General features: G+C 39.2%; 2 protein-coding genes across 2 annotated transcripts in view; both read right to left on the bottom strand.

Annotated features, from left to right (window-relative positions):
• LOC115428438 (zinc finger transcription factor Trps1-like) overlaps window positions 1–25,802 on the bottom strand; it is a 357,327-nt gene that overhangs the window by 228,434 nt on the left and 103,091 nt on the right.
• On the bottom strand, window positions 173–6,280 carry LOC115428814 (zinc finger transcription factor Trps1-like). The gene is made up of 3 exons (XM_030148035.1): window positions 5,983–6,280; window positions 391–605; window positions 173–217 (listed from the first exon to the last, which is right to left on the bottom strand). Exons 1-3 carry the CDS (start codon window positions 6,278–6,280, stop codon window positions 173–175), a joined length of 558 nt encoding a protein of 185 aa, XP_030003895.1.

Genomic DNA, 25,802 nt, shown 5'->3' with positions numbered 1-25,802 from the left:
TCAGCTCTAGTAAAGTTTGGACTGAACAAACCATGTGTGTTTACTGGAGCTGTGTAACCTGTGTGTGTTTTTATTGTACCAGCTGATTTCAGTCTGCATTAACACCATGAATGTGCATCATCAGCCTAATGACGCCGCCTCAGCTTCGGCTGTTAACCATCCTTTGTGCCTCTTAAACAGCTGCAACAGCACCGTTTGGCAGCTGGCACAAAGGAGGCTGGGAAATGTGGGAGTGTGTTCAGGGAACAAGGGAATTTTAACTAGGGAAACTGAACCAATTAATTTGACACTTGTTCATATATTGCATTTATTTTCTACTGTTAAAAACATCTATTTTTTCCTCTAATTACTGAGCACAGTGCAGATAGCTGCAGTTGTTGTTGGTCTTACCTCCCCCAGGTGTTTGTGCGGCTGACACAGCCCCTGTGGACAGTACATGCAGTGTTGGATGCAGCACCGGTGGATGGAGTGGTTGTGCTGATAGTGCAGCAGTAACGGAGCCACTACGATCACATCTGCACTGTGGGCCATCGAATAGCGGAAATCACACAACTGACAATTATAACTGGTGACCACCGCATCGGAGTCACTGCTGTTTGGGTCTCCTAAGAGCAGAACACACACATTAGTGTTAAAGAGAGTTTGGGAAGGATGAAAACAGAATAAGACATGTTCACAGGGATTTTACGATGGTGGATTAGGCCACATAAGAAAAATAAAAACACTTGTCACTACGAGAATAAAGCCATAACATTATGAGAATAAAGCTGTAATATTATAAGAACAAAGTCGTAGTTTAAGAAAAAAAACTCATAATTTAACGAAAATAATGTACTTTTATGAGATTAAAGTCATAATATTTTGAAAATAAATTTGCAATAATGTGATAAAAAGTCATAATTTAGAAATTGTCAGTTCCTCGTCCACAAAAGAGGCAATTTACTCCAAATCCGTTCGGTTCTTACGACAAAACAAACCCAAACGAGTGCGAACTGTCTTCAAAGTCCTTCGACTAATGCTAATGTGTTGATGGTGGGCGGGGCTAATAGGCTCAGTATAGAACCTCACAAAATGTTCTCAGTTCTACATTATGAGACCAGTGGGTATCTATTCTGGTAAATTATGATACTTGTCCCGCCTCTTTTTAAATTGCAACATTATTCTTGAAATATGACAATATTATTCTCATAACATTACGACTTCATTCTCATAAAAAGATGACTCTTTTTGTATTTGACTTTATTGTCATAAAATTTCAGTTTTTTCTCTATATTTTCGGACTTTATTCTCGTAGTGGCCAGCGTTTTTATTTTCTTATGTGGCCCTGATACGTCGTCGTAACTTTATAAAGTTAAGAGCACACAAAGAAAGTCAAATAATAGAAAAAAGGAAATAAAAAACACACAAAAAGATCAGACGCAGTTTGTAACACAAGTCAAGTCTAGTTCCGACCACGGACTGGTCATAGGATTACAGCTTTTCAAGCATTTTGGGAATGATGCACGGACGTGAACTGATAGGAACACCTACACCTCAGATGGTCCAATACCCAGTGGCTGATGTTAGTTTATGGTCCATGTATGGTATATGGTACATGGGGGGGGGGTCAAAGTCATGTTAGTTTAGGTTCCACATTCAGCCCAATGTGATCTGAAACAGGCTGAACTGGAAAAATAATAACAGAACAGCCCATGAATAATAAAAGCTCCAAATATTTGTCTGTGTTTTAGAGTAAAAAAAAAAAAAGGAAGATAACATGAAATTGTTTATATGAATAACCTTAAAAAGAAATGTGAATAACATGAACCTGAAAGTTGTTAAGATAAATAAGTTGAACTTTAAGTACACTTATACTACTCATCATCATTTCCACATGTTCATTCTAACGTACAGATCACAGTGGATCTACAAATACATAAAACATTTAATAACAGGCAGAATATTAGTACAGTTACATTGAAGACACAGTTCAGATTGTACATGTTTGTTCATGTTGTTCCTTTTCTTGTTAAAGGATAATTTGTAAATGTAAACATTTTCATGTAATTTCACTTTTTTTTTTTACACTAAAATAAGACAATTTTTTTTTTCTCCTTATTTTTATAGTTTATTCTAATAGTATTTGACTGGTTCTGATCCACTTTAGATCATATTGGTCTGAATGTGGAACCTGAAATAAAATGATTTGAACATCCTTGATTATAAATATATTCAGTGTAATTTTAGCATATCTACCTTTATATACAATGTGCTCTAAAGAAACAGGATTACGCTTTAGAATATTAATTAGAAATAACAGATGCAGGCCTATGCATTTAAATAAAGAAAATGTATTTTCCCCATTTAAAGCAGCGCTTATGCTCATCTGAGTCTAGACTTCTGAACCTGTGAGGCGTCCTTTCCTTTTTCCTGTTCCCAACAGAAGCAGTGTGTCTCTGAATAAAACTAAAGAACCTTCACCGTCTCCTAACATTAACCTTCTGACATCTGCTTACATTGTGGATGTCTGTTTCATTTCTTTTACATGACATTTCTTATTGATGGCGGATTGGTTTTTGTCGTCTTTTCCAATAAACGGCAGAAAAAGGCACCAAACCGACCCATAACTGATTAATGGCTGACACACACTGTGTGAATATCGGCCGTCTCAGATGAAAGACAGTTATCGTGAGAGAATCGTGGTCATATCTTTGGTCTTGGCCCTTAATCGTTGGACCAACGTCGCACTGTGACACAGGTTCAAGGACGGCCGCAGTCACAGTCTTGCGACCAAAGACAGCCTGCGATAAAATTCTGAAATGTGGGTGTGGTCATCTCACAGTGTGACCGCTGCTGTGACCTACGTCCACTAACTGACCAATAGAAATGCAGTATGAAATAACATTGTCAGTGCGATCAGTGCGACACTGACAGACCATAACAGTAAATGCTAACATTAAACGCTAGCAGATGCTAACAAGTACTTCAAGCTCTGTTTACAAAATTGCCATCCCAAGTTAGCCTCTCTTTCCGAGCTACGACCACGTCCATATCCTCCTCCTCCTCCTTTTTAAAAAACTTCTTGTCCACAAATATAAATTCCGCAAGGGCGAGTGTTCTGTCACTTCTTCACACTTTTGTTTTTAATGGATGGATTGCGCATGCTGATGACGTTTTATTCTTACTCATTCACATTCACTCACGTACATCAGGCTGTGATTCAGCTTGTGGGTGGAGTCAAGGGAAGGTTAACATCTGGTCGAAAAAATTTAATTACAATAATTTACACCAAACTTATATTTTTGGGTAGGTAATTGCCTATATTTTCAGGAAAAATGTACTTTTGTTCAGAGTGTTTTTATTACACATTGAGTCATCCACAAAAGCATAATACAGTCATCTGTTGTTTTTTTTTATACCCACCCTGCTGCACCATAAAAAGATGATTATTATTATTATTATTATTATTATTATTATTATTATTATTATTATTATTATAATAATAATAATAATAATAATATAATATAATAATAATAAAAAATATAATAATGAATAAGGAACTCACATATTGGTCACAGACTCATATTAATAAGACTCCTCTGGAATAAGTGATGGATCTGCCTCTTTTATGGGATTCAGAACAGGTTACAGGTACTGAAAAACTTACTGGCACTTCCTCTAATAGAGCATCTCATTTTTTCCAATGTTAAATTATGTGAAAGATCCAGAAAACAAGATTTAAATTTTGGCAGTTGTTTATCTTTCCATTTCAGTAGTATTAGTCTATGAGCTACAAGAGTGGTGAAGGCAATCAGATTTTTAGATTTTTGGTTAAAATAAAAAGAATGTGATGGAATGTCAAAACTTGCCATTGTTGCCTCAGGTTCAATATGAGACCCTGATACATCAGAAAGAAATTTAAATATAGACTACCAAAAGTTTTTTTACTTTTAAACAAAACCAGAACATATGAGACAGTGTGGCTGGTTCAGCTTCACAACGATCACAACTAGAATTCAAGTCAGGAAAATGTATTTTGAAATGAAAAACAAATTTCTGAAAAAAAATTTGAGTAGTTTTCTGAGTGTGAATGTTTGTAAAGTGACACAAGTTAGTGCAGTCATTCTGGGTTCATTTTATAAACTCTATAAATAAACCACATTTAGTCCAAATACTATTATATTGACTATTACAGTGATCCCTTATTTTTCGCGGTTAATGGGGACCGGCGCCCCCCGCGAAAATCGAAAATCCGCGAACTGGAGCCGGAGCCCCCCGAGCCTATCCTAGACCTAGGTACATGTATGTATGTATCTAAAATAGTATATAAGTACTGCAAATGTAATAATTATGAAATAAATGAGATATATATATAAAAAAACAATGATTAGTACATGTTTACATGCATATATATAGATCGGATACATGTACGTACTGTAAAACATCTGAAAAAAGAATGTAGATATAAACAAAACACACACGTGCATACGTACTAACAGCTGATGCGTACTCTCTCCTCTCTTCATTCGTGACGCTTATCCATCATATACGTACACACGAACACACGCACATCTACTCCCAGCTCTCTTTTCCTCTCATACGCACAAGAAACGAATCAGTTCTCTCTCTCTCTCTCTCTTTGGTCTCGAGCATCAACACACACAAACACACGTACATGGGCATGCATGAACTGACATTTCTACATTTTCTCTCTCCTCTCTCGCTCGGGGTAAGCGGTTGCTGGGCCGTCTGCGTTTCTCGTGTTGCTTACAGGAGGCTGTGAGTCATCGTTTGACGTTTCGCTGGCAGCTGCGGCCTCTCGTCTGCTGTGGGGTGGATTTTCGCGGAATTTCTGCGATTTTTTTTGATTTTTTATTTTTTGATTAATATTTCTGCAAAATCCGCGAATAACTAAAACCGCGGAATTTAAAGTGCGAATTGGCAAGGGATCACTGTATATTATTCATGACATATTCTAAACACAGTGGTTAGAATTAATAGGTGCGATAGGTATCTATGCAAAATACATTTAAATATAATGTTAATATTATTTGTACATTGTAAATAGTGTAAATGAATGATATGATATTGATAATTGAAATAAAAATGTTGAATTTGATATTTCCTTTTGGCGTCCATCTGTGATGCTGACAGTTGTCTAAACTCTTTCTACTTAGGTTTGATCTAGTATTTTTTTCCTCTAACCAATTACTGGGTTGTAAAATAGAGGATTTAAGGTAAATACTGAATACATTTGAGGACGAAAATGTCAGAGGAACTTCACTTTGGAGAACTTTGGAATTCTGGAAAAAATAGAAATAATTTTTGTCCATCTTTGACGCAGTAGTTTTTGATATTTTTCATTTAAAAATATTGTAAACTAAATTTTGCCCTTTGAGTCCGTTTCAGATGGCATTTAGACCTTTACAATTATGGGGAATATTTGTCTGAAACTGGTCTGGTTCAACAGTTATGAATGACCCTTGACCTTGCCCATGTGTTTTCATCGTCCAATCTTCACACAGTAAACTTCATGTCGTACCCAAATTCATGTCATACAGTGTGGCTTGCTGTGAACTTGTAACACTGTTCAAGTCGCACAGTGTGTGGAGCCTTAACTAGGGGATCAGTAACGTATATCTGATCTTATCTTTGGCAAGTTTTGGAAATAAAATGATAACAAACATGGAGAGCCACGTATTATATGCATGGGGGATAAAATAGCCAGAAAAGCCAGTAGTTGGGAAGGAAGTAAAGAAACAGATTGCTATGGAAACACATGTGCATGTCATGTTGTAGACGGATGCATTCGAAGTTACTGAAGTTTTCAGCTGGTCTGACCAGTGGAGGCCAGTATTAAAGGAAAACAGTTGAGCATCGTAGTTCACCAAACAGCACAAATCTGACTGCTACATCCGTTTGTAACACTTCCTCCTTCATCTTGCATTAAAGTTTTGGCTTCTGACAATGCGAAGTGCGACCATGTGACCTGTGGGTTCGTACCTTGGCTGTTGTTGGATGGGTTGGACGATGGCTCTTTGTGGTTTTTGGATGCACTGTGTTCTCTTTCCCCTTCTCTCCTCCCTCCCCTCTCGTCTCTTTCTCTCATTCCACCAGGGGTATAGTTTTTATGTCGCTGTTCATAATGCTCCAAAAGCTTGGCCGAGCCCCCCGCCCCTTCACAACTCCAGCTGCAGAATTTACACCAATAGTACGCCTGCGCGCCTCCTCGCCGCCGTCCCCGTCCAGGTGGGTGAGTCTGTACACGCCGAAGGAGGAGAGTACCCCACCAAGGAGTCATCTTCCGCCCTCACCGCCACACGCCGCACCCTCTGTGATTTGACTCCTCCCCTTCAGCTGGTGATCATGCGCCGATAGGTTATTAGTGGCCAGCGAGGGCGTGGTGGGCGGGGGGTTTTGACTTTGTTTGGATGTGAGGACAGGAAGTGTTGTTCAAGTTCTAAGTAGTTGCTCCCCATGTAAGTGAAGTTGCAGAATTTGCAGCGAAAGTACTTAGTGTTCCCCTGGCAGTCAGAGGTCTTACGGCCAATCCCAATGAGCGTGGCGCCCAGTGTCACCTGTTGATGGGCAAAAAAAAGAGAGAAAAAAGTAAAAAAAAAAAAAAAAAAAAAAAGCAATTACATTCTCTTTCTAGTAATTCTGGGCACAGAATAAGCAACTGAAGCACTATTTTTTTGACAAGCGGAATTCTGAAACTCTCTCTTTCTGTGTATGTGTGTGTGTGTGTGTGTGTGTGTGTGGTGTGTGTGTGTAGCGTCACATCATAACAAAAGTTATCTCATGACACTTTACATTTAGAGCTGATCTAAACTAGACTTGTAAAATAATAGTAAATCATAATAAGAAATAAGTAATTATGTTTGGATATCATGATGTACAGGCATATATACACACACCACACACACACACACACACAGAGTTTCCCCTATATACATTCTGCAGCGGCGCTGCTGCAAAAAACTAAACAAAAAACACGGACCTTGAAGTAACATGATGTGTTAAATTTTATTACAAGCTGTTAGCTGTTACTTAACCAACTTGTCTATTGCTTTAGGCATCAGCAAGGGGAAAGGTTACCAGTCTACACAGGATAGAACCAGGATAGAACCAGGATAGAACTAGGATAGAACTAGGATAGAACCAGGATAGAACCAAGACAGACCAGGATAGCACCAGGATAGAACTAAGACAGAACCAGGATAAACCAGGATAGAACTAGGACAGAACCACGATAGAACTAGGACAGAACCAAGATAGAACCAGGATAGAACTAGGACAGAACCAGGATAAAACCAGGACAGAACTGGGATAGAATCAGGATAGAACCAGGATAGAACTAGGATAGAACCAGAATAGAACTAGGACAGAACCATGATAAAACCAGGATAGAACTAGGACAGAACCAGGATAGAACCAGGACAGAACCAGGATAGAAACAGGACAGAGCCAGGATAGAACCAGGATAGAACCAGGATAGAACTAGGATAGAACCAGGATAGAACCACAATAGAACTAGGACAGAACCAAGATAGAACCAGGATAGAACTAGGACAGAACCAGGATAGAACCAGGATAGAACTAGGATAGAACCAGGATAGAACCAGGATAGAACTAGGATAGAACCAGAATAGAACTAGGACAGAACCATGATAAAACCAGGATAGAACCAGGACAGAACCAGGATAGAACCAGGACAGAACCAGGATAGAACTGGGATAGAACCAGGATAGAACTAGGATAGAACCAGAATAGAACTAGGACAGAACCATGATAGAACCAGGATAGAACTAGGATAGAACCAGGATAGAACTAGGACAGAACCAGGATAGAGCCATGATAGAACCAGGACAGAACCAGGATAGAACTAGGACAGAACCAGGATAGAACTAGGATAGAACTAGGATAGAACCAGGATAGAACTAGGACAGAACCAGGATAGAACTAGGATAGAACTAGGACAGAACCAGGACAGAACTAGGACAGAAACAGGACAGAAACAGGATAGAACCAGGATAGAACCAGGACAGAACCAGGATAGAGCCATGATAGAACCAGGACAGAACCAGGATAGAACTAGGACAGAACCAGGATAGAACTAGGACAGAACCAGGATAGAACCAGGACAGAAACAGGACAGAAACAGGATAGAACCAGGATAGAACCAGGACAGAACCAGGATAGAACTAGGACAGAACCAGGATAGAACTAGGACAGAACCAGGATAGAACTAGGACAGAACCAGGATAGAACCAGGACAGAAACAGGACAGAGAAACAGGATAGAACCAGGATAGAACCAGGATAGAACTAGGACAGAACCAGGACAGAAACAGGACAGAACCAGGACAGAACCAGGGCCCTGTTTGGCTCTGAGGGAACAGACACAGGACAAAGGTCGTCCCACAGGACTGGGGACAGAGACACTTGGACATTTATTATACATTTCTTATTACACTAGTCCTGGGCGACGTTTTTTTCCTCCATGTTTTTTTTACGTGTTTGAATGACAATAAAGGAATAAAATAAAAAGGAAAGGAAAAATGACTGACACTTGCCATATAGCCCCCCACCCCACCCTGTGAAGAGGAAACACTGGAAAAGGCCATGAAAGTAAAACCATTTAGACGACCCAAAGGACAGCTGCTGCTTTTCATGCTCCGTTCTGAAGGCTGAATGAGGGCTGTGTGATCTCACAACAGTAATCATCCAATCATCACGTCCTCCAGGCCCCGCCCAGCCAATTAGAGACCAGTCACACATCAGTCATTAGAACGAGTGGAATGGACAGAGAGACGCAAAAGGGAATATAAGATGGAATGGGAGAGGATGAGAGAAGCAAAGTGGAGGAGGACGGAGGACAAGGAGTGGACGTGGACAGAAAAAGAAGAAGAAGAACGTACTGTAGAAGGAGGATGGATGAAAAGCAGACTGAGAGAAGGGGAAAGGAGGATTTTAATGAAAGAGTCTGAGCTATAAGCCAAGGACAAGGAGACATGATGAGACAGACGAGTGGAGAACAGAGGATGAAAAAGAAAAGGAAAGTCCATTTAAATGTGTCTGATGGTGGTTTCATTACACAGCCCATTAGAACACTCCTGTCACTCTGTCTCGCTCTCCTCTCTCCCTTTCTCTCTCCCTTTCTCTCTCTCTCTCCTCCCCCTCTCTTCTATCTCTGTTACTCCTTTCTTTCTTTTTCCTTTTCCTCTTCTCTCCAGGTCGTTCGATCCCATTGGCTGACAGGGCATCTCGTCTTAGCAAATGACAACATGGAATTTTCCAAAAACGTGGGCGGGAGAGAGAGAAAGTGAGAGAGGAATGAAGAGAATAGAGAGTTCTTTCATTCGTTTTTTTTTTTTTTTTTACTTTCACTTTTTCTTCATAATGACGACTTAAGCCCACTGGATTTCTATTTCTGACTCTGTGTGTGTGCGTGTGTTCTGTGTGTATCTGTGTTACCGTGTATATGAGTGTATCTGTGTGTTACAGTGTGTGTGTGTGTGTGTGTGTGTGTGTGTGTGTTTGTGTACGATATATGTCTGTTACTGTGTGTATCTGTGTGCATCTGTGTAAGTGTGTGTATGTGTGTATTACTGTGTGTATCTGTGGTACTCTGTGTACGTGTGTTGTGTGTGTGGTGTGTGTGTGTGTGTGTGTGTGTGTGTGTGTGTGTGTGTGTGTGCCATAAAGAGGGAATGAACGTCAAAAAGTTACATTTGATTCAGACCAGGACTGTGTGACGACCATAAGTCACATAATGGACACAGTAACACACACACACACGCACACACACACACACACACACACACACACACACACACACACACACACACACACACACACCACACACTTTCTTTTCTGGATCATCTTGTTTAAACCTTTCAGATAAAACCCTACTGTTCTTTGACCTCGCTGTTGGACGGTGTCAGCGCAGACGTCCTAGTAAACGTCTGAACAGTAGAACCACAGTAGATGGATTCATAAATATATAAACCTCATTCCATCTGTTGACTCGGCAAAGTTTGAAGTGTGTTTGAAACTTCTCTGTGTACAGTTTCTTCGCGCTTTCTAACCTCTCTCTGTAAACTGTGCACTTTTTTACTTGGTTTGTAACGTCTGTTTGCAAAATTCTGCAGAACTTTGGTTTGTTTATATTTTCTGTGTAAAATTTGTTGAGTTTTTAGCTTGTTCTTGGGTTCTTGAATAAACCTAATTAAAAATTGATGTGTACACTTGATTTCAGTACTTTCTTTAATTACAGTTAGCAGAGTAAGTTCATTATCACAGTTTTAAACCACAGATCTATTTACAGGGTGCATCAGTAAACGGTTCATTAACCCTTAACTCCTATTCAGTTTCCATTTAGACGGTGGTTTTTCTAAAATCAAACTGAGGCTCCGTTCACACAGCAGGTATTAATGCACAGTTCGGACTTTTTGGTGAAATTTGATTTTTCTGTGTGTTCGTTCATATTCCACATTAAATGCAACTTCTATCAGTTTTGAGCCTGAACTGAATTGACCCTGAAGTGACCCACATGGACTAAAGAGGTCCTGATGGAATACGTGACCACGCAGACACACACTGTGTTTTACAGAAGGAAATATGGTTTTCCTCCACTCCGACCAACAACTGGGACAAACAACTGGGATGTTTGTCGCATTTCAATGACGTAAAGGTCGAATAAATGCGACCTGAACGTTCAGACTGAAGTCACATTGGAAAATATCAGATACGTATCAGATTTAGGACCACATATGAAAGTGGTCTGGGTCAGATAGGACCACATATGAAAGTGATCTGGGTCAGATTTAGGACCGCATATGAAAGTGATCTGGGTCAGATTTAGGACCGCATATGAAAGTGGTCTGGGTCAGATTTAGGACCGCATATGAAAGTGGTCTGGGTCAGATTTAGGACCACATATGAAAGTGGTCTGGGTCAGATTTAGGACCGCATATGAAAGTGATCTGGGTCAGATTTAGGACCACATATGAAAGTGGTCTGGGTCAGATATAGGACCACATATGAAAGTGATCTGGGTCAGATTTAGGACCGCATATGAAAGTGATCTGGGTCAGATTTAGGACAGCATATGAAAGTGATCTGGGTCAGATTTAGGACCGCATATGAAATCTGGGTCAGATTTAGGACAGCATATGAAAGTGGTCTGGGTCAGATTTAGGACCACATATGAAAGTAGTCTGGGTCAGATTTAGGACCGTATATGAAAGTGATCTGGGTCAGATTTAGGACCGCATATGAAAGTGATCTGGGTCAGATTTAGGACCGCATATGAAAATGGTCTGGATCAGATTAGTGCTGTTCAAACTGCCTTTAACAGATCAGATCCAGGTCACATTTATATTGTAATATTAAGATTCAGTGAGAACTAAGTAAGAACACATACATATATACACAGATTATTCATGTAATGAATTAACTCAGTGGGTTGGGTCCATTCTACTACAGATGTACTCAGACTATTTAAAGGGTTTATTGTCTCTGCACACCTGAAAATACTGAGGAACTTTTATTCTGAAAATTCAGCCCATTGAATGTGCATGTGCGGTTTGACACGACAGGAAAATGCTCTGACTTCAGCTATTGGAGGTAGTGTTTCAGAAACCTTTCCAAGAACTGGATGGACTTCAACTGTCCCCAAAAATATAAGCCTTAAAGTTGAAACTGCTGTCTTAAATGTCATCACCATGACAACTACTGTACCATCTCAGCTGCTGTATACCTCAGTTTAAATTTTCAACTTTTAAAGACAATAACTTAATACAACTACATCATTCAAATTTCAAACAAAAAAAGCGAAATCTAAATCTTGTCAAAACAGTAAATATTACAGACATGTAAGATTTACTTCATATTTTGATGATGGTGATGTAATAATTAAGTAACATTACTATCTTTAATATTTGTTTAAGGTTCATTGTAAGTACATTTTATTTGATACTGGCAAGTAAGTTGTACTTGATATCACAGCATTAAAATTTACTTTAAAAAAGTGAGTGCAAATTCTTAAGATGATTTTTAAAGTAAATTCTACAAGCTTTTTTCAGTGTAAAAGGACTGAGGATGCATCGGCCATACTTTCTCTATTTTCACTTATTTAGGAATCCAAAGTTTGTCTAAATGTGAAAATAATAAACATTTATAATACTAATAATAACAGTCATCATCATAATAATAGTTGTCACTGTTGCCGTTTTTATTATTGTTATAGATGTCACTGTACTGCACATAGATAAGTGTTCCTATCCTTGTATTCTTGGGATAATTCTGTCATCATACAGTGTTTTTTAATTTGCTGTAGAAGCTGCCGAATATGAATACTGACTCCATATTTACTGAGCTGACGTCGTGTACAACAGACAAAATGACACACATCGTTACGCAGAAATGTTTCAGCAGCTGTCGTTTCCACTGATTAGTTCTCCTTGATTTAATGTGCAATAATTAGTCAAATAAACCAAACGACCGAAGATATGTTTTTATTGGTTGCTTGATATCAAATTATATCTGACTTTTTATGTGTGACAGTGAAATTATGAGGCAACTTTCAAATGTCTACATTTATTCTGCACGAGAAATCATGAATTAAACCCCAACATTTGCTTTATTGTTGTTTCTAATCTGTTATTTCACTTCAGTTCAGAGCTCAGGTTTTTGTTTTTTTTTCTCTTCCACTGAAATTACTTTTACGCTCCTACTTCATCTAAACTGTGTGTGTTTTTGTTTTTTAATGAATTTTAAGAAAATATTTATTGAATGATGGCAATAATTTCAATGACATGTAACCATAGAAACCTTTACCTGCATTAAAGCTGCTTCAAAAACGTAAATATTAGATTTATTATTAATAAATAAAATGTACAAAACACCCTTGCTCTGTTCTTTACAAAATGTGTGACATTGTTTGTTAAATGATGAGAGTAAGAATGTCAAGGTGGTACAAATGTGTTTGATTGATTGATTGGTTGATTGATTGATTGATTGGCCTTTATTTAACCAGGAAGTTCCACCGAGATTACAAATCTCTTTTGTTAAGGGACACCTGGCTGAGGTCAGCCATACGAAGTCAAAAGTTGTGACAATTTTGAACTATTGTAAATTTTTACCTCCATCAGGAGGTATTGTGATTGCTTTGCTTTGTGTGTTTGTGTATTTGCGTGTTTGTTTGTTGGCAGGATAACTCAAAAAGTTATGGACGGAGTTCCATGAAATTTTCAGGAAATGTTGATACTGGCACAAGGAAGAAATGATTACATTTTGGCGGTGATGGGGGGGGCAGATCTGTCTTGGCAGAGGTCTGCGCTCTCCGAGTGCTTTTCTTGTCAGTCTAGGTTTTGGTTGAAAAACAAAAAAATGGTGTAAGTGTTATTTTGTTGACTTCATGTCCCCACACACACGCTGCATTTGACCCATTCTGGTTCAAAGGTGCTTGAGGACCAGCTCCAGATCTGAACCACAGGACTGAACCTAACATATGTACATGTTAGTGTGTACATGTTTGTGTGTACATACTTGTATGCACATGCTTGTGTGTCCATACTTGTGTGTACATGTTAGTGTGTCCATGCTTGTGTGTACACGTTTGTGTACATACATTTGTGTCCATGTTTGTGTGTACATACATGTGTGTCCATGTTTGTGTGTCCGTGCTTGTGTGTACCTACATGTGTGTACATGTTAGTGTGTCCATGCTTGTGTGTACACGTTTGTGTGTACATACATGTGTGTCCATGTTTGTGTGTCCGTGCGTACCTGTACATCGTATGTGCCGTTCATCATCACCGTCCTGTGCTGCTGATTGTGGACATCAGACCTGGTCTTCCCCGTCTCTTTGGCTTGGTTCCTTTGTCCTTGTCCTGCCTGGACGTCTGGACACACAAACACAAACAGGGCTCAGACAAACACAATTCCATCAAATGAACATTGGGATCCGTCAGTGCATCCCTGGAGAAGTAAACAACAGATCTGATAAAGTTCATATTTGACATTAAATGTTGAAATGTTTATTTTTGTTGATTTTATTTTGTAAATTAGAAATGTGCAGCAATAATGGAAATCTTGGTGTAAATTCAGAATAAGGCCAGTGATGAACTAGTAACACTAACTGTTTTAATGACATGAATAGTATGATTATAAAGTATGGTTTGAAATGATCTACTTGTAGGTTTGTGAACTGTTCGGCTGTTTGTTGAGCGTAATTACTATCATCAGGTTTCGTACACAGTTCTCAAGGTCAAATTCAAGCACTTTTACTTCTTTTAATTCATTGTCAACATTTTCCAGCTCAGCATCTTATCACTGGAGTAAAATACATGTGAAGAGGAATACAGATACTCAGAAATATGTATAAACATCTGAAATGATGGTTCATAATAGCATAATAACACTTAATAATAATAATAATAATAACATTTATATATTACTTGTATATTGTTGCTATGACTACTATTACTGTTTATTATAACTTTTATCCTGTGTTTATTAAACTATACATACACTACATATTGTGTATAATATTATATTAATTTTAATATAATAAGCTACTATTATTATTATTATTATTATTTTATTATTATTATTATTATTATTATATTATTATATTATTATTATTATTATTATCATCATCATCATCATCATCATTATTATTATTATTATTATTATTACTACTACTACTTTGCCACTTGTTTCTAGTACTTTCCAATGTGCAAATGTATTTTTTCCCTTCTGTTTTTCATTGTTATTGTTTTGTTATTTTCTTGTGTTATATTCAGTGTTTGTGCTGTTACTGGAACCTCCATTTCTTAAGGGATCAATAAAGTTCTATCTAATCAATGTTTTTATTAGATATTTGAAATAAACTGAACTGAAGCTCGTCTACCCTCTGACCCGTGAATAAGGCTGAACAGTCTCATCACAGTTCTAGAATTAAAGCCCATTATTCCTGCCCGTGGATCATCCGGAACTGTCCGCTCTGCCACAGTTAAACCGGTGTATTTATGAGGACATGGACTCACAGAAGGACAGAAAACATTTACAGGTGGTTATGTTAAAGCTAATGATAGAGAGAAGACCAAAAGACCAAAACTATTAGTTGAATTCAGACCAAATTGGGTTTATAGATTACCAGTGACCCAGAAAAGATGTGATCACATTTTGGGAAAGCAGGTCAAAGTTCACTTTTTTTATGATTTTTTTTTTTTTTTCATCTTTTTTTTCCCATTTACTTATAATGGGTGAAATTTGTCCATGCCAAAATAAGCTACAATATGTGAGGGGTGAGGTTTGTTGTGCCTGGAACCACTTGTTGTTATTGTGTTATTAAAATTATGGTGGTGGCATTACGATCCACTACTACTGTAAATGATGTGTTCAGGTTTTGCTCTGAAGGATGCAGACCATTGAAAACACCAGGTGTAAACACAAAGGTCAAATCAAATCAATCATCTCATTCACATCAATAGGGTCCAACTGGTGCCTGCAGACACCTGTATTTCAATGGAATCATTTGATCAGTTCAAATGCTGGATTTATGGTCTGATCAGTAATCAATTGGACAATCTACTTGGCATTTTCTGATTGGTTTGTGTTTGGGCTTAACCCTTAAACACCCAAACATCCACCTTTAACCCTTAAAGACCCAAACATCCACCTTTAACCCTTAAAGACTAAAACATCCACCTGTAACTCAAAGACTCAAATGTCCACCTTTAACCCTTAAAGACTCAAACGTCCACCTTTAACCCTTAAAGACCCAAACATCCACCTTTAACCCTTAAAGACTAAAACATCCACCTGTAACTCAAAGACTCAAATGTCCACCTTTAACCCATAAAGACCCAAACGTCCACCTTTAACCCTTAAAGACCCAAACGTCCACCTTTAACCCATAAAGACCCAAACGTCCACCTTTAACCCTTAAAGACTCAAACGTCCACCTTTAACCCTTAAAGACTCAAACGTCCACCTTTAACCCTTAAAGACTCAAACGTCCACCTTTAACCCTTAAAGACTCAAACGTCCACCTTTAACCCTTAAAGACTCAAACGTCCACCTTTAACCCTTAAAGACTCAAACGTCCACCTTAACCCATAAAGACCCAACGTCCACCTTTAACCCTTAAAGACCCAAACGTCCACCTTTAACCCTTAAAGGTGGACGTTTGGGTCTTTAAGGGTTAAAGACCCAAACGTCCACCTTTAACCCTTAAAGACCCAAACGTCCACCTTTAACCTGAACCATCTACTGATCTAAACTGTTTAATTCCTGTTGATCCACTAATCCTATCAATCCATGTCAATAATTGGTGTAAAACAGTTCTTCATCTTTTCATGGTCATCAGATATGACCCATTTGGACGTTCAGAGGCTCCATAGTTACTGTGGAAACACCGTTATCTTCTACAACATTAATTCACCAGTAAAACCCATGGAGTTGGATCAATGACAGTGGATGGACACACTGGTTTCTGATAAAATGTCCCTCAACTTTACTCTCAGCTTTTATGAACATCTACATTACCTGTAAATTAAATATAGGAACATACCTGGAAAAAAAAGAAAACAAAATACAACAAAAAAAATGAAATACAGAGGATAATCTTTTAATAAATAGTGATAAATCACTTAAGTACGACAGCGTATCAGGGCCACATAAGAAAATAAAAATACTTGTCACTACGAGAATAAAGTCATAAAATATCAAGAATAAAGCCATAATATTATGAGAATAATCATTTAAACCAGGTGGAAAAATATCATAATTTACCAGAATAAAGTTGTACCCACTCGTTGCATAATGCAGAACTTTATGTTCAGTTAATGACAGATGTTTCCACTTCTTCAGTTTTTCTTCCTTTACTCTGAGCTTTTATGAACATCTACAGGATTAGTAAATTAAATGTTGAAAGATACCTGATTTTCACTGAAAGAAAAACACAATATACAGATATAATTAGGGCTGTAAGAAAATATCAGTTCTGCAATATAATGCGACATTTCATTTTGCAATACTGTATCAATATTAAAAAGTACTGTATCGATATTGTCAGGTATTTATTCAGATGCAGATATTGTGGAGGTTCATTTTAGTTTTTTTGTTTTTCTTTTTTGTTATATTTTATTATTATTTAACACTCTTTTATTAAATAATGTTGGTTGCTTTGTTGGGATTGAACTAAAATACTGTTCTGATGTCAGTTAAGACTGAATAGAATATGAACATTTGAACAGGACCTTAAACTGTAATGTCTGTAAAACATAATTTAAGTTTGAACACAGCAGCATTTTGTGATACAGCATTAGATCCTGTGTGATCAAATAAAAATGTGTTTAGTATTTGTGCAGATTTCTGGTGTAATTCAATTCTTCCAGGAAATAATCTTTTAAAAAGAAACAAAACCAATAAAAAATTGCCTTTTTAAAAGTATCGTGATATATTGTATCGTGATCCTAGTTTTGTGATTTGTATCGTATCGCCAGATTCTTGCCAATACACAGCCCTAAATACAATATTACAATAATGATGATAAACCACTTAAGGATGGTTAAATAGAGGAAAAAATCCTTTTGGAACTGACACAGATGTCACAGTGGGTCCTCATGGGTAAAGGAACATGATAGAGTCCACAGATTCATACCAGTGTGTGAGTCTCATGAACCCGTCTCCTTCTTGGTTGAAGATTGATTTCATTTAGTGTTTCATTGGCCTTTGCACAGTGACTAGAGGAATGACCCGTTCAGCAGGAGAATGCTGCTGATTGGTTGTGGCTGTCTGATGCAGATATGATGAGTTCACCTTTTAATGTGGGAGAATATATTCAACTGGATTAAAGCCCGTTTGGACCCAGTTCAGGACTGTCAAACTGATTTTAGTTCAGGTTCCACATTCAGCCCAATATCATCCGAAGTGGACCGGACCAGTCCAATAAGAACAGTGGAAAAGAGCAATTATATGATTAAAATGTTTACATCTACAAAGTTTTCTTAAAAATCTGAATAACGTGAACAACCTGAAACGTCTTTAGAAAAATAGAGCAGTTTTAACAATATTACCTCAGTTTATCATTTACAAATGTATATTACCGACACACATTTAATAGAACAGAATATTGTTAAAATTGTACTTACTTCTATTAAGACATGTCAGGTTGTTCATATTTGTTCAGGTTATTCACATTTTTGTTAAAGGATAGTTTGTAAATGTAAACATTTTCATGTAATTGTACTTTTTTACACTTAAACAAAGAGATGAGTTGCAGTTTCTTTATTTATAAGTTATCATGATAGTATTTGACTGGTCTGACCCTGTTCAGATCATATTGTCTGTATGTGGAACCTGAACTAAAGGATTTTCACACCACTGATTGTTAATATCGTCTGTGTAATTTTTTTGCATTTCACAGATTCATCCCAGGGGCCGGATCGGACCATTTGAAGGGCCGGTTTAGGCCCCCGGGCCATATGTTTGACACCTGAGCAGTAGGTGAACAACACCTTTCCATCAACAGTCAACCCATGAACATGAACATGAACAAGGACAGAACTACTGGTATTTACTGGTTACAACTAGTTTAGACTAGGGCAACAACTAGTCGACTAGTTGACAAATAGTTGACAGGTTGTTAGAGACATCAGGCTTTTGTTGGAGCAAAAATGTTTATTTTTATTGCTGATTCAACCTTTGAGTAATTAGTTGTTTAACAAACTTTGTTAGGAACTGGAGTTATGTGCAAAATGCACTTTTGTTTAACTATGGGGTTAGGAGTCTGTCCAAATATTCATATACATCAAACAGGTGTGTTCATATTAGTCTGTAGTTGGACAAAATAAATATGCATAAACAGTTGAATGAGTTCAGTCGTACATTAAATGTATTGTATGTATTTGATCAGAATATGAATGAATAAGTTTAGACAGAATTACAAACAGGAAATCCAACTGTACCATTGTTCTTTCTCCATCACAAATAGAAATTCGCCAGCGTGACTCACTGTCCAAAATCTGTCCCCACTTCACAGACATTATTTCTGGAGCAGAGGATCCACATTCACAGACTGACCATGAGTTCAGGGTCCTTCTCCATGGTCAGAACAGTGGACTAATGGTTGGATTGGACCTGGTTTGGTTCTGACATGGGCGTCCGTCTTGGACGGTGATCCTGCCTGATCTGGACCTAATCTGGACCTGATCTGGACCCTGATCTGGACCTAATCTGGAACTGATCTGGAACCTGAACTCATGGTCAGTCTGTGAATGCATGGATCCTCTGCTCCAGAAATAGTCTGTGAAGTGGGGACAGGTTTTGGACAGTAGAGTCACGTTGATGAATTTGTATTCGTGATGAAGAAAGAACAATGGTACAGTTGGATTTCCTCTTTGTAATTCTGTCTAAACTTATTCATTCATATTCTGATCAAATACACACAATATATTTAATGTACAACTGAACTCATTCAACTGTTTACACAGATTTATTTATGTCCAACTACAGACTCATATGAACACACATCTGTCTAATGGACATAAATATTTGGACACCAACCTAACCCCATAGTTAAGAGGGAAAAGTATTGTGTTGCTGCTGCAATATTTGCTGAATATTGAATTGAATATTTGATTTGTATTCTAATTGTCACCAAACGTTCTTGATAAAGGGCAGAAAATGTATTTTATTGCTGCAATAAAATAATAGAGTCATTTTTTTTTTGCAGTTCATAATCTGACCAGTGGTCCCATTGGCCCCACCGTCCCAGTGGTCCCAGTGGTCCCAGTGGTCCCATTGGCCCCAGTGGTCCCATTGGCCCAAACCGGTCCCGCCGGTCCCAGTGGCCCCAGTGGTCCCAGTGGTCCCAGTGGCCCCAGTGGTCCCAGTGGCCCCATTGGCCCCACCAGTCCCAGTGGTCCCAGGGCCCCAGGCCCAGTGGCCCCATTGGCCCCACCGGTCCCAGTGGCCCCAGGGCCCCAGTGGCCCCAGTGGCCCCATTGGCCCCACCGGTCCCAGTGGCCCCAGTGGCCCCAGTGGTCCCAGTGGCCCCAGCGGTCCCAGTGGCCCCAGTGGTCCCAGTGGTCCCAGTGGTCCCATTGGCCCCACCGGTCCCACCGGTCCCACCGGTCCCAGTGGCCCCAGCGATCCCAGTGGTGGATGCTTAGTCTCCTGGTGCAGCAGTGGTCAGTTGCAGCCCTAGTGCAGACGTTCAACAGCACTAACAGACATGAAGGCTGGATTACCTAGAGGTGTGAGGTGCTGGGGAGCCATGTTGTGCAGGGCCAGGATGTGTGTGTCGAGGGCAGCGTCCTGTCGTGTGCGGTTGTGCAGACCCAGGTGATACTTCCTAAAGTGCTTCACCAGGTCGGCGGGGTCATTGCCATAGTAACCATAACCACACACGTTGCATTTGAAGTCCTGGAGTTTAGGGAGGGGCTGGAGGAAAGCGGAGGGGTGTCGGTGGTCGACTCCTCCCCCTTCCTGTTTAGGAGGAGAGGGGAGGAGAGCAGTGGGAGGCGAGAGGAGGGGGGTCGTGACTTGATGGGTGTGCCTCTGTGTTTGTCGCTCCTCTCCCCTCCTCCGCCCCCCTTTCCCCGTCCTCAGGCTCTGATTGGCTCTCAGGTCTGTCGGTCGATGCCGGCCCTCCTCGTTTGACTCTCCCCCTTCCTCCTCCTCCTCCTCCTCCTCCTCTCCCCCTCTATCCTCACTGACAGATGAAGGAGAGACGACGAGGAAACACACTCACTCTCTCCCTCCTCGTCTTCCTGCTCCTCATCTCCTCTGATCCGCTCCGAGGATTCGGGTTCAGAGGGTCGGATTATCCGATCGGCCTCAGCTCCTACTCTCTCCTCCTCCTCCTCCCTCCTCTTCCTCTTCTCCTGCTGGCCTCCTCCCTCTTCTTCCTCCTCCTCTTCACCTCCCACACTCCTAATAGGGGGATTCTTCTTCCTCACCATCTCTGAAAAATTAAAAAGACAAAACTTATTTATGTACAATTTTTTCCACTCTTGTGTTGACAATTAAAAACACATGCGGTTTTGTGGCCCTCGCCCTCCTCCAATCGCCTCCCTTGAGACCGCTGAGGACACCCAACAGTGACAGGACCCCATAACATGCACTCAATCCAACATTCTGAGAGATACACACACTTTTATACTTCTGAAAATGTCTGCTTCGTTGTGAGCTCATCACAGCCACACCCAACATTGATCAAACATGTAATGGATACCTTTGACCACAAATGTGTGTAGTGGTTTTCAACAAGTTTCGTGCAATTTGGATAAAAACCCTAGGAGGAGATGTTGAAAGTATGAGGAGTGGGATTTTATACGTCCACACTTCCACCCAATATGGCCGACTTCCTGTTGGGTTTAGGGCGGAGCCATAATGTCATTTTTTTACTTGTCCCAACATGGGCTATGTCTGTATATAGTTTCATTTTTCTACGTGGAAGAAAGTTTGGGGTGGGTTCCCATCTGTGTAATGTATTTTGATTTTTGAGGGGGCGTGGCCAAGTCATTTTTCAATATTTTTTCTTGAGGACTTCAAATAAAACACTTTTTCGCTGGCCTTGAATTTGTGGTTGAATAAAACTGACTTTTTGTTAATGTTCAGGGGATCAGATTTGCATTAAAAGTGGTGAAAGGAGAAGGAGAAGGAGAAGGAGAAGAAGAAGAAGAAGAAGAAGAAGAAGAATCTATAATATAAACTGGAAGGTCTCAGAAAATCTGTATGTGTTGATCAGACCAATATTTTGGGATTTAGTCATTTTGAATACAATAGCCTTACAATCATGTTGCACGGTTGACGGGAGGCACAGTACCACACTGCATGATGGGAAATGAAGTTAAAACAGGAGTAATGCATTTACTAACTTCAGTTACTAGATATTGATATTAATACGACCCATGGTTCCACACAGGTCAATGCACTAGTAATAATAATAATAATAATAATAATAATAATAATAATATAATAATAATAATTATGGAACCATGCCGTTTTAATAGACCCTCACCGTCTCTGGCCTAATACAAATAAAAACATACTAAGAGATACAGGGTGTTTTCAGGGCAGGGATAATACACAGCGAATTACAAGCCTGCACACACAAATACAATTTTTTGACAATGATGTATGTGTACAGAAGAGCTTTGATTCAATTTACAAACCTCTTTGAACGCTGAAATCTGTGACGATTCTGAACCAACCACGTCAAAGAAAAACAGCCCAATAAATCAGAAACATTTCAGCCGGAGAGAGATTTTTCAGGAACGTGTGTGTGCGCGCGCTGTGTGTGTGTGTGTGTGGGTGTGTGTGTGCGCGTGTGTGTCGAGATGTTCGGCGTCTCCTAAGTACAACTTTTTTGGACTTGAAACCCGGGAGGGAATCTTTTTATCATTATGGAAACCATCCGTGAGAATCTTCAACACATGACCACATCAAACCCAAACCATATCAGAGAGAGAGGGGGAGAGACAGAGAGAGAGAGAGAGAGAGAGAGAGAGAGAATGTCCAACACACAACCACATCAAACTGCCATATCAGAAAGATGAATGAGGGAGTGGGTCGACTCTATCCCCCTCCCCAAATGTCTCCTTCTTCTTCACGTGCCTTTCATTCATTTTCTGCTGCCTCTTCCTCCTCGTCTCTCACTGTTCCTTGTGCTTTATCTGTGTCCCCTTGTGTCCTCCTTAGTCCCTTCTCTGTCCCCTTTGCCCCTCCCCCTCTACCACACGCTGCCCTACAATTGGACAAACATTTCCCGGGTATTTTCTGGTCTTTCCTATCCATTATTCTTACTATATCTTGTATCACACACAAGAGAAATTACTGTCATATTTTTTAGTCATTAATTTTTTTTCTTTCTGTTTCTGCCCAGCTATCCCCCCCCCCCCCCCCCAATACCACCCCCCCCCTTTATAATCACTATACAAAGCCATCAAATAACCAACCATGTGTTTTAAGTTAAACCATAATCTTTCTTTTGTTTGAAAAGAGAACAATTGTGGTCGTTCTGTTCACAACAGTCTTGACAGAGATATGTGTGTGTGTGTGTGTGTGTGTGTGTGTGTGTGTGTGTGGTGTGTTTATTTGTGGTTGTTCAGTTCATATTCAGTCGTAAACAGAGTCAACCCATTGACCCGTACGCTGTATTTGTATGTATTTGTTTGCTCTGTAACAAACAGTCAAACGTAACAGACGCCTGATAGACGCCAGAAACTGATCACTTTTAGATCAGTGCAATATGTGTGTGTTTGTGTGTCCAAGTAATGTGTATCAGATGATAAGCATAGAAGACAGATCGCATGCATGCAGCGCTGAAAGGAAACCGGTCTGGACAGTCCAGTTAAAAATGTTTATATTAATCTAAACTGATAATTATCAAAAACTATGTCAAATCATTGTTTGTTTAAAGTTTATGTTTAGTCATGAGTGAAAACTGAAAAAAAAGGATGGTTATTTGTGGTTTTAAATGGAAAAAATGCAACAAGTAATGTAAAAGATGTACCACAGAAAATGACATAAAAGACACCGTACAAAGCATAAGAAAAACAAAGTAAAACACACAGGGAGAACGGCTTCATGAGTTCATGGTTGTAGTCTGTATTTGTGTTAGTTACTTATTGATATATAATGGATCAATATGGTAAAGTGGTTTGGGTGCCTTAAAAGGCGCTATAGAAATCTGAACCATTATTATTAGTAGTATTACTATTTATTTATTTAGTTACCTGGATTTTTTTTTTTTACTGTTGTAAAAGCCAGGGTCCACAACATGAAAATAAAGAAAATGAGCGTATTCAAAGTTCTTACTATGCAGTTCTCACCTATTGATGTAATGAGAAAAACAAACAAAACAAAACAAAAAAACAAACACACAATTGATGTAACCTATGCAAACACAAGTGTAGTCTGTGATTTCATGATATGTTTGCTCATTAGTTCTTTATTTTCAGAAATCCCAGGGCTGATTTTTGTTTAGAACATCAAAAGAGAGAAACTGCGTAAAAGACAAACTGAGATGAAAATAACGGAAAAAAAACAAGCAGGCACTACAAGACATACACGGTGTCAAAAAGATAAAACGTAGATGTGTGGTGCATGGGTGCAAAACAGAGGACGAAAACAAGAAGAATCAGTATTCTAACAGACACACACACACACACACACTGCAGACTAGGAGAAAGGCCTTGACATATCAGGCACCTGGGGTGCAAATGGAGGGGGAGGGTGTAAGTGCTTTGCTCAAGGGCCCATTAGCCCCTGAACAAGGCAGGGAATTGAACCGGCAACCCCTTCTATTCCACAGCTTTCTCCAAAAATGCAACCAGATGGAAACAACAAACAAGAAGCAAACATCCTAAAACTCCAGACAGGTGAAAATGTTGTAGAAGGTGTAATAAAGGAGTGCAGTGAAAAGCGTATACACCTGTAGGCTCCAAACTAAGAGTTAATGTTCGGAAAACCAAAAAAAGACAGGGAGTGTCATCTGTGCGTTCATAGTGTAATAATCAGAATGACTCTGGCATGTTCCTCCAAACAGAACAGAACCCATTAAAGCAGGGTTTTTCAACCTTGGGTCGGGGCCCCAAATGGGACGCCTGGATTTCAAATGGGGTCGCCTGAGATTTCAAGTAATTAATAAAAAAACAAACAAATAAAAAAACTTACTAATAAAATATCTGTGTTGAGTTGACAGAGACAATCCCAATCCATAGCAGACAAACTGTGGTTGTGAAACTGCAGCACTGTGGCATTGTTTATCTGTCAAATGTTCATTGTGGTCAGTTTCAGATGCTGCAGCTCTTTCATAATTCACAGTTTGAGTTCTTGTTTGTTCAGTATTAATTGTCAGCCTTGTAAATCACAGCTGCACTGACTGTACACACCCTGACCAAGGAAAATCAAATTCTCCCTTTGTGCAGTAATCTACACCTGGCTTTTCTGCCTCCGTCCATAATAATGTATATTATATAGACTAAATGTCCTCTAAAATTAACCTGGATTTGAAACATAGTATAGCAAACTATTACATGATCAAAAACGAATTAATTTTAGCCCAAAAAAAAAAAAAAAAGGAAGTCTCTGTTTTGAATGTCTGGGGTCGACAGAAATGTGTGATGTTAAAATGGGGTCAGGAGTAAAAAAGGTTGGAACCACTGCGTTAAAAAGTCAGTTAAATTAAAATAATCCACCAATAAGGAGCATTATTGATGGATCATCAGCTGTAGATTTACATTTACATTTATGCATTTGGCAGACCCTTTTTTCCAAAGCGACTTGCAGGGGAAAACCAAAATAAAAAAATAAAATAAATAAAAAATAAAATAAAAGACAACAGATTAAAGACATAACAAGAATAGATTAAAAACATAGATAAAGCCTTGCTGTTATTTACCAAGAGTACAGTCCAAACAGTTACAGGATAACACCCCACTGTGCACACACACAAAGCCACAGTAGAAAATTAAAGAGAAACAGATAGGCATTGGATCCCAATAAGCACATGTAGATCCACATAAACAGACTCCAAGGGCTTGTACTTTAACAGGCCTCGGCTGTAATCTGGAGGATTAGTGACAAAACACAAAATAAGACAAAGACAGAGGGAGAAGACAGACTACAGAGGGAGCTGCTTTCTTTGGTTCACTCCAACTTTCCCCCGTGGCCTTTCTGCTATTTTACAGTTTCTTTTCTCCCTCTTTCTCTACCATACAACTATTAAAATAAAGCAATTTGTGCACGCGAGGCCCACGCCTAGACCAGCCCTGGCACTCACTGAGTGTGTCTGTGTTC

The sequence above is a fragment of the Sphaeramia orbicularis genome, chromosome 11 (assembly GCF_902148855.1).
Source record: "Sphaeramia orbicularis chromosome 11, fSphaOr1.1, whole genome shotgun sequence".
Lineage (NCBI taxonomy): Eukaryota > Metazoa > Chordata > Actinopteri > Kurtiformes > Apogonidae > Sphaeramia > Sphaeramia orbicularis.
The sequence above is the reverse complement of the archived record's forward strand: the minus strand, read 5'-3'. Positions and strand labels throughout refer to the sequence as shown.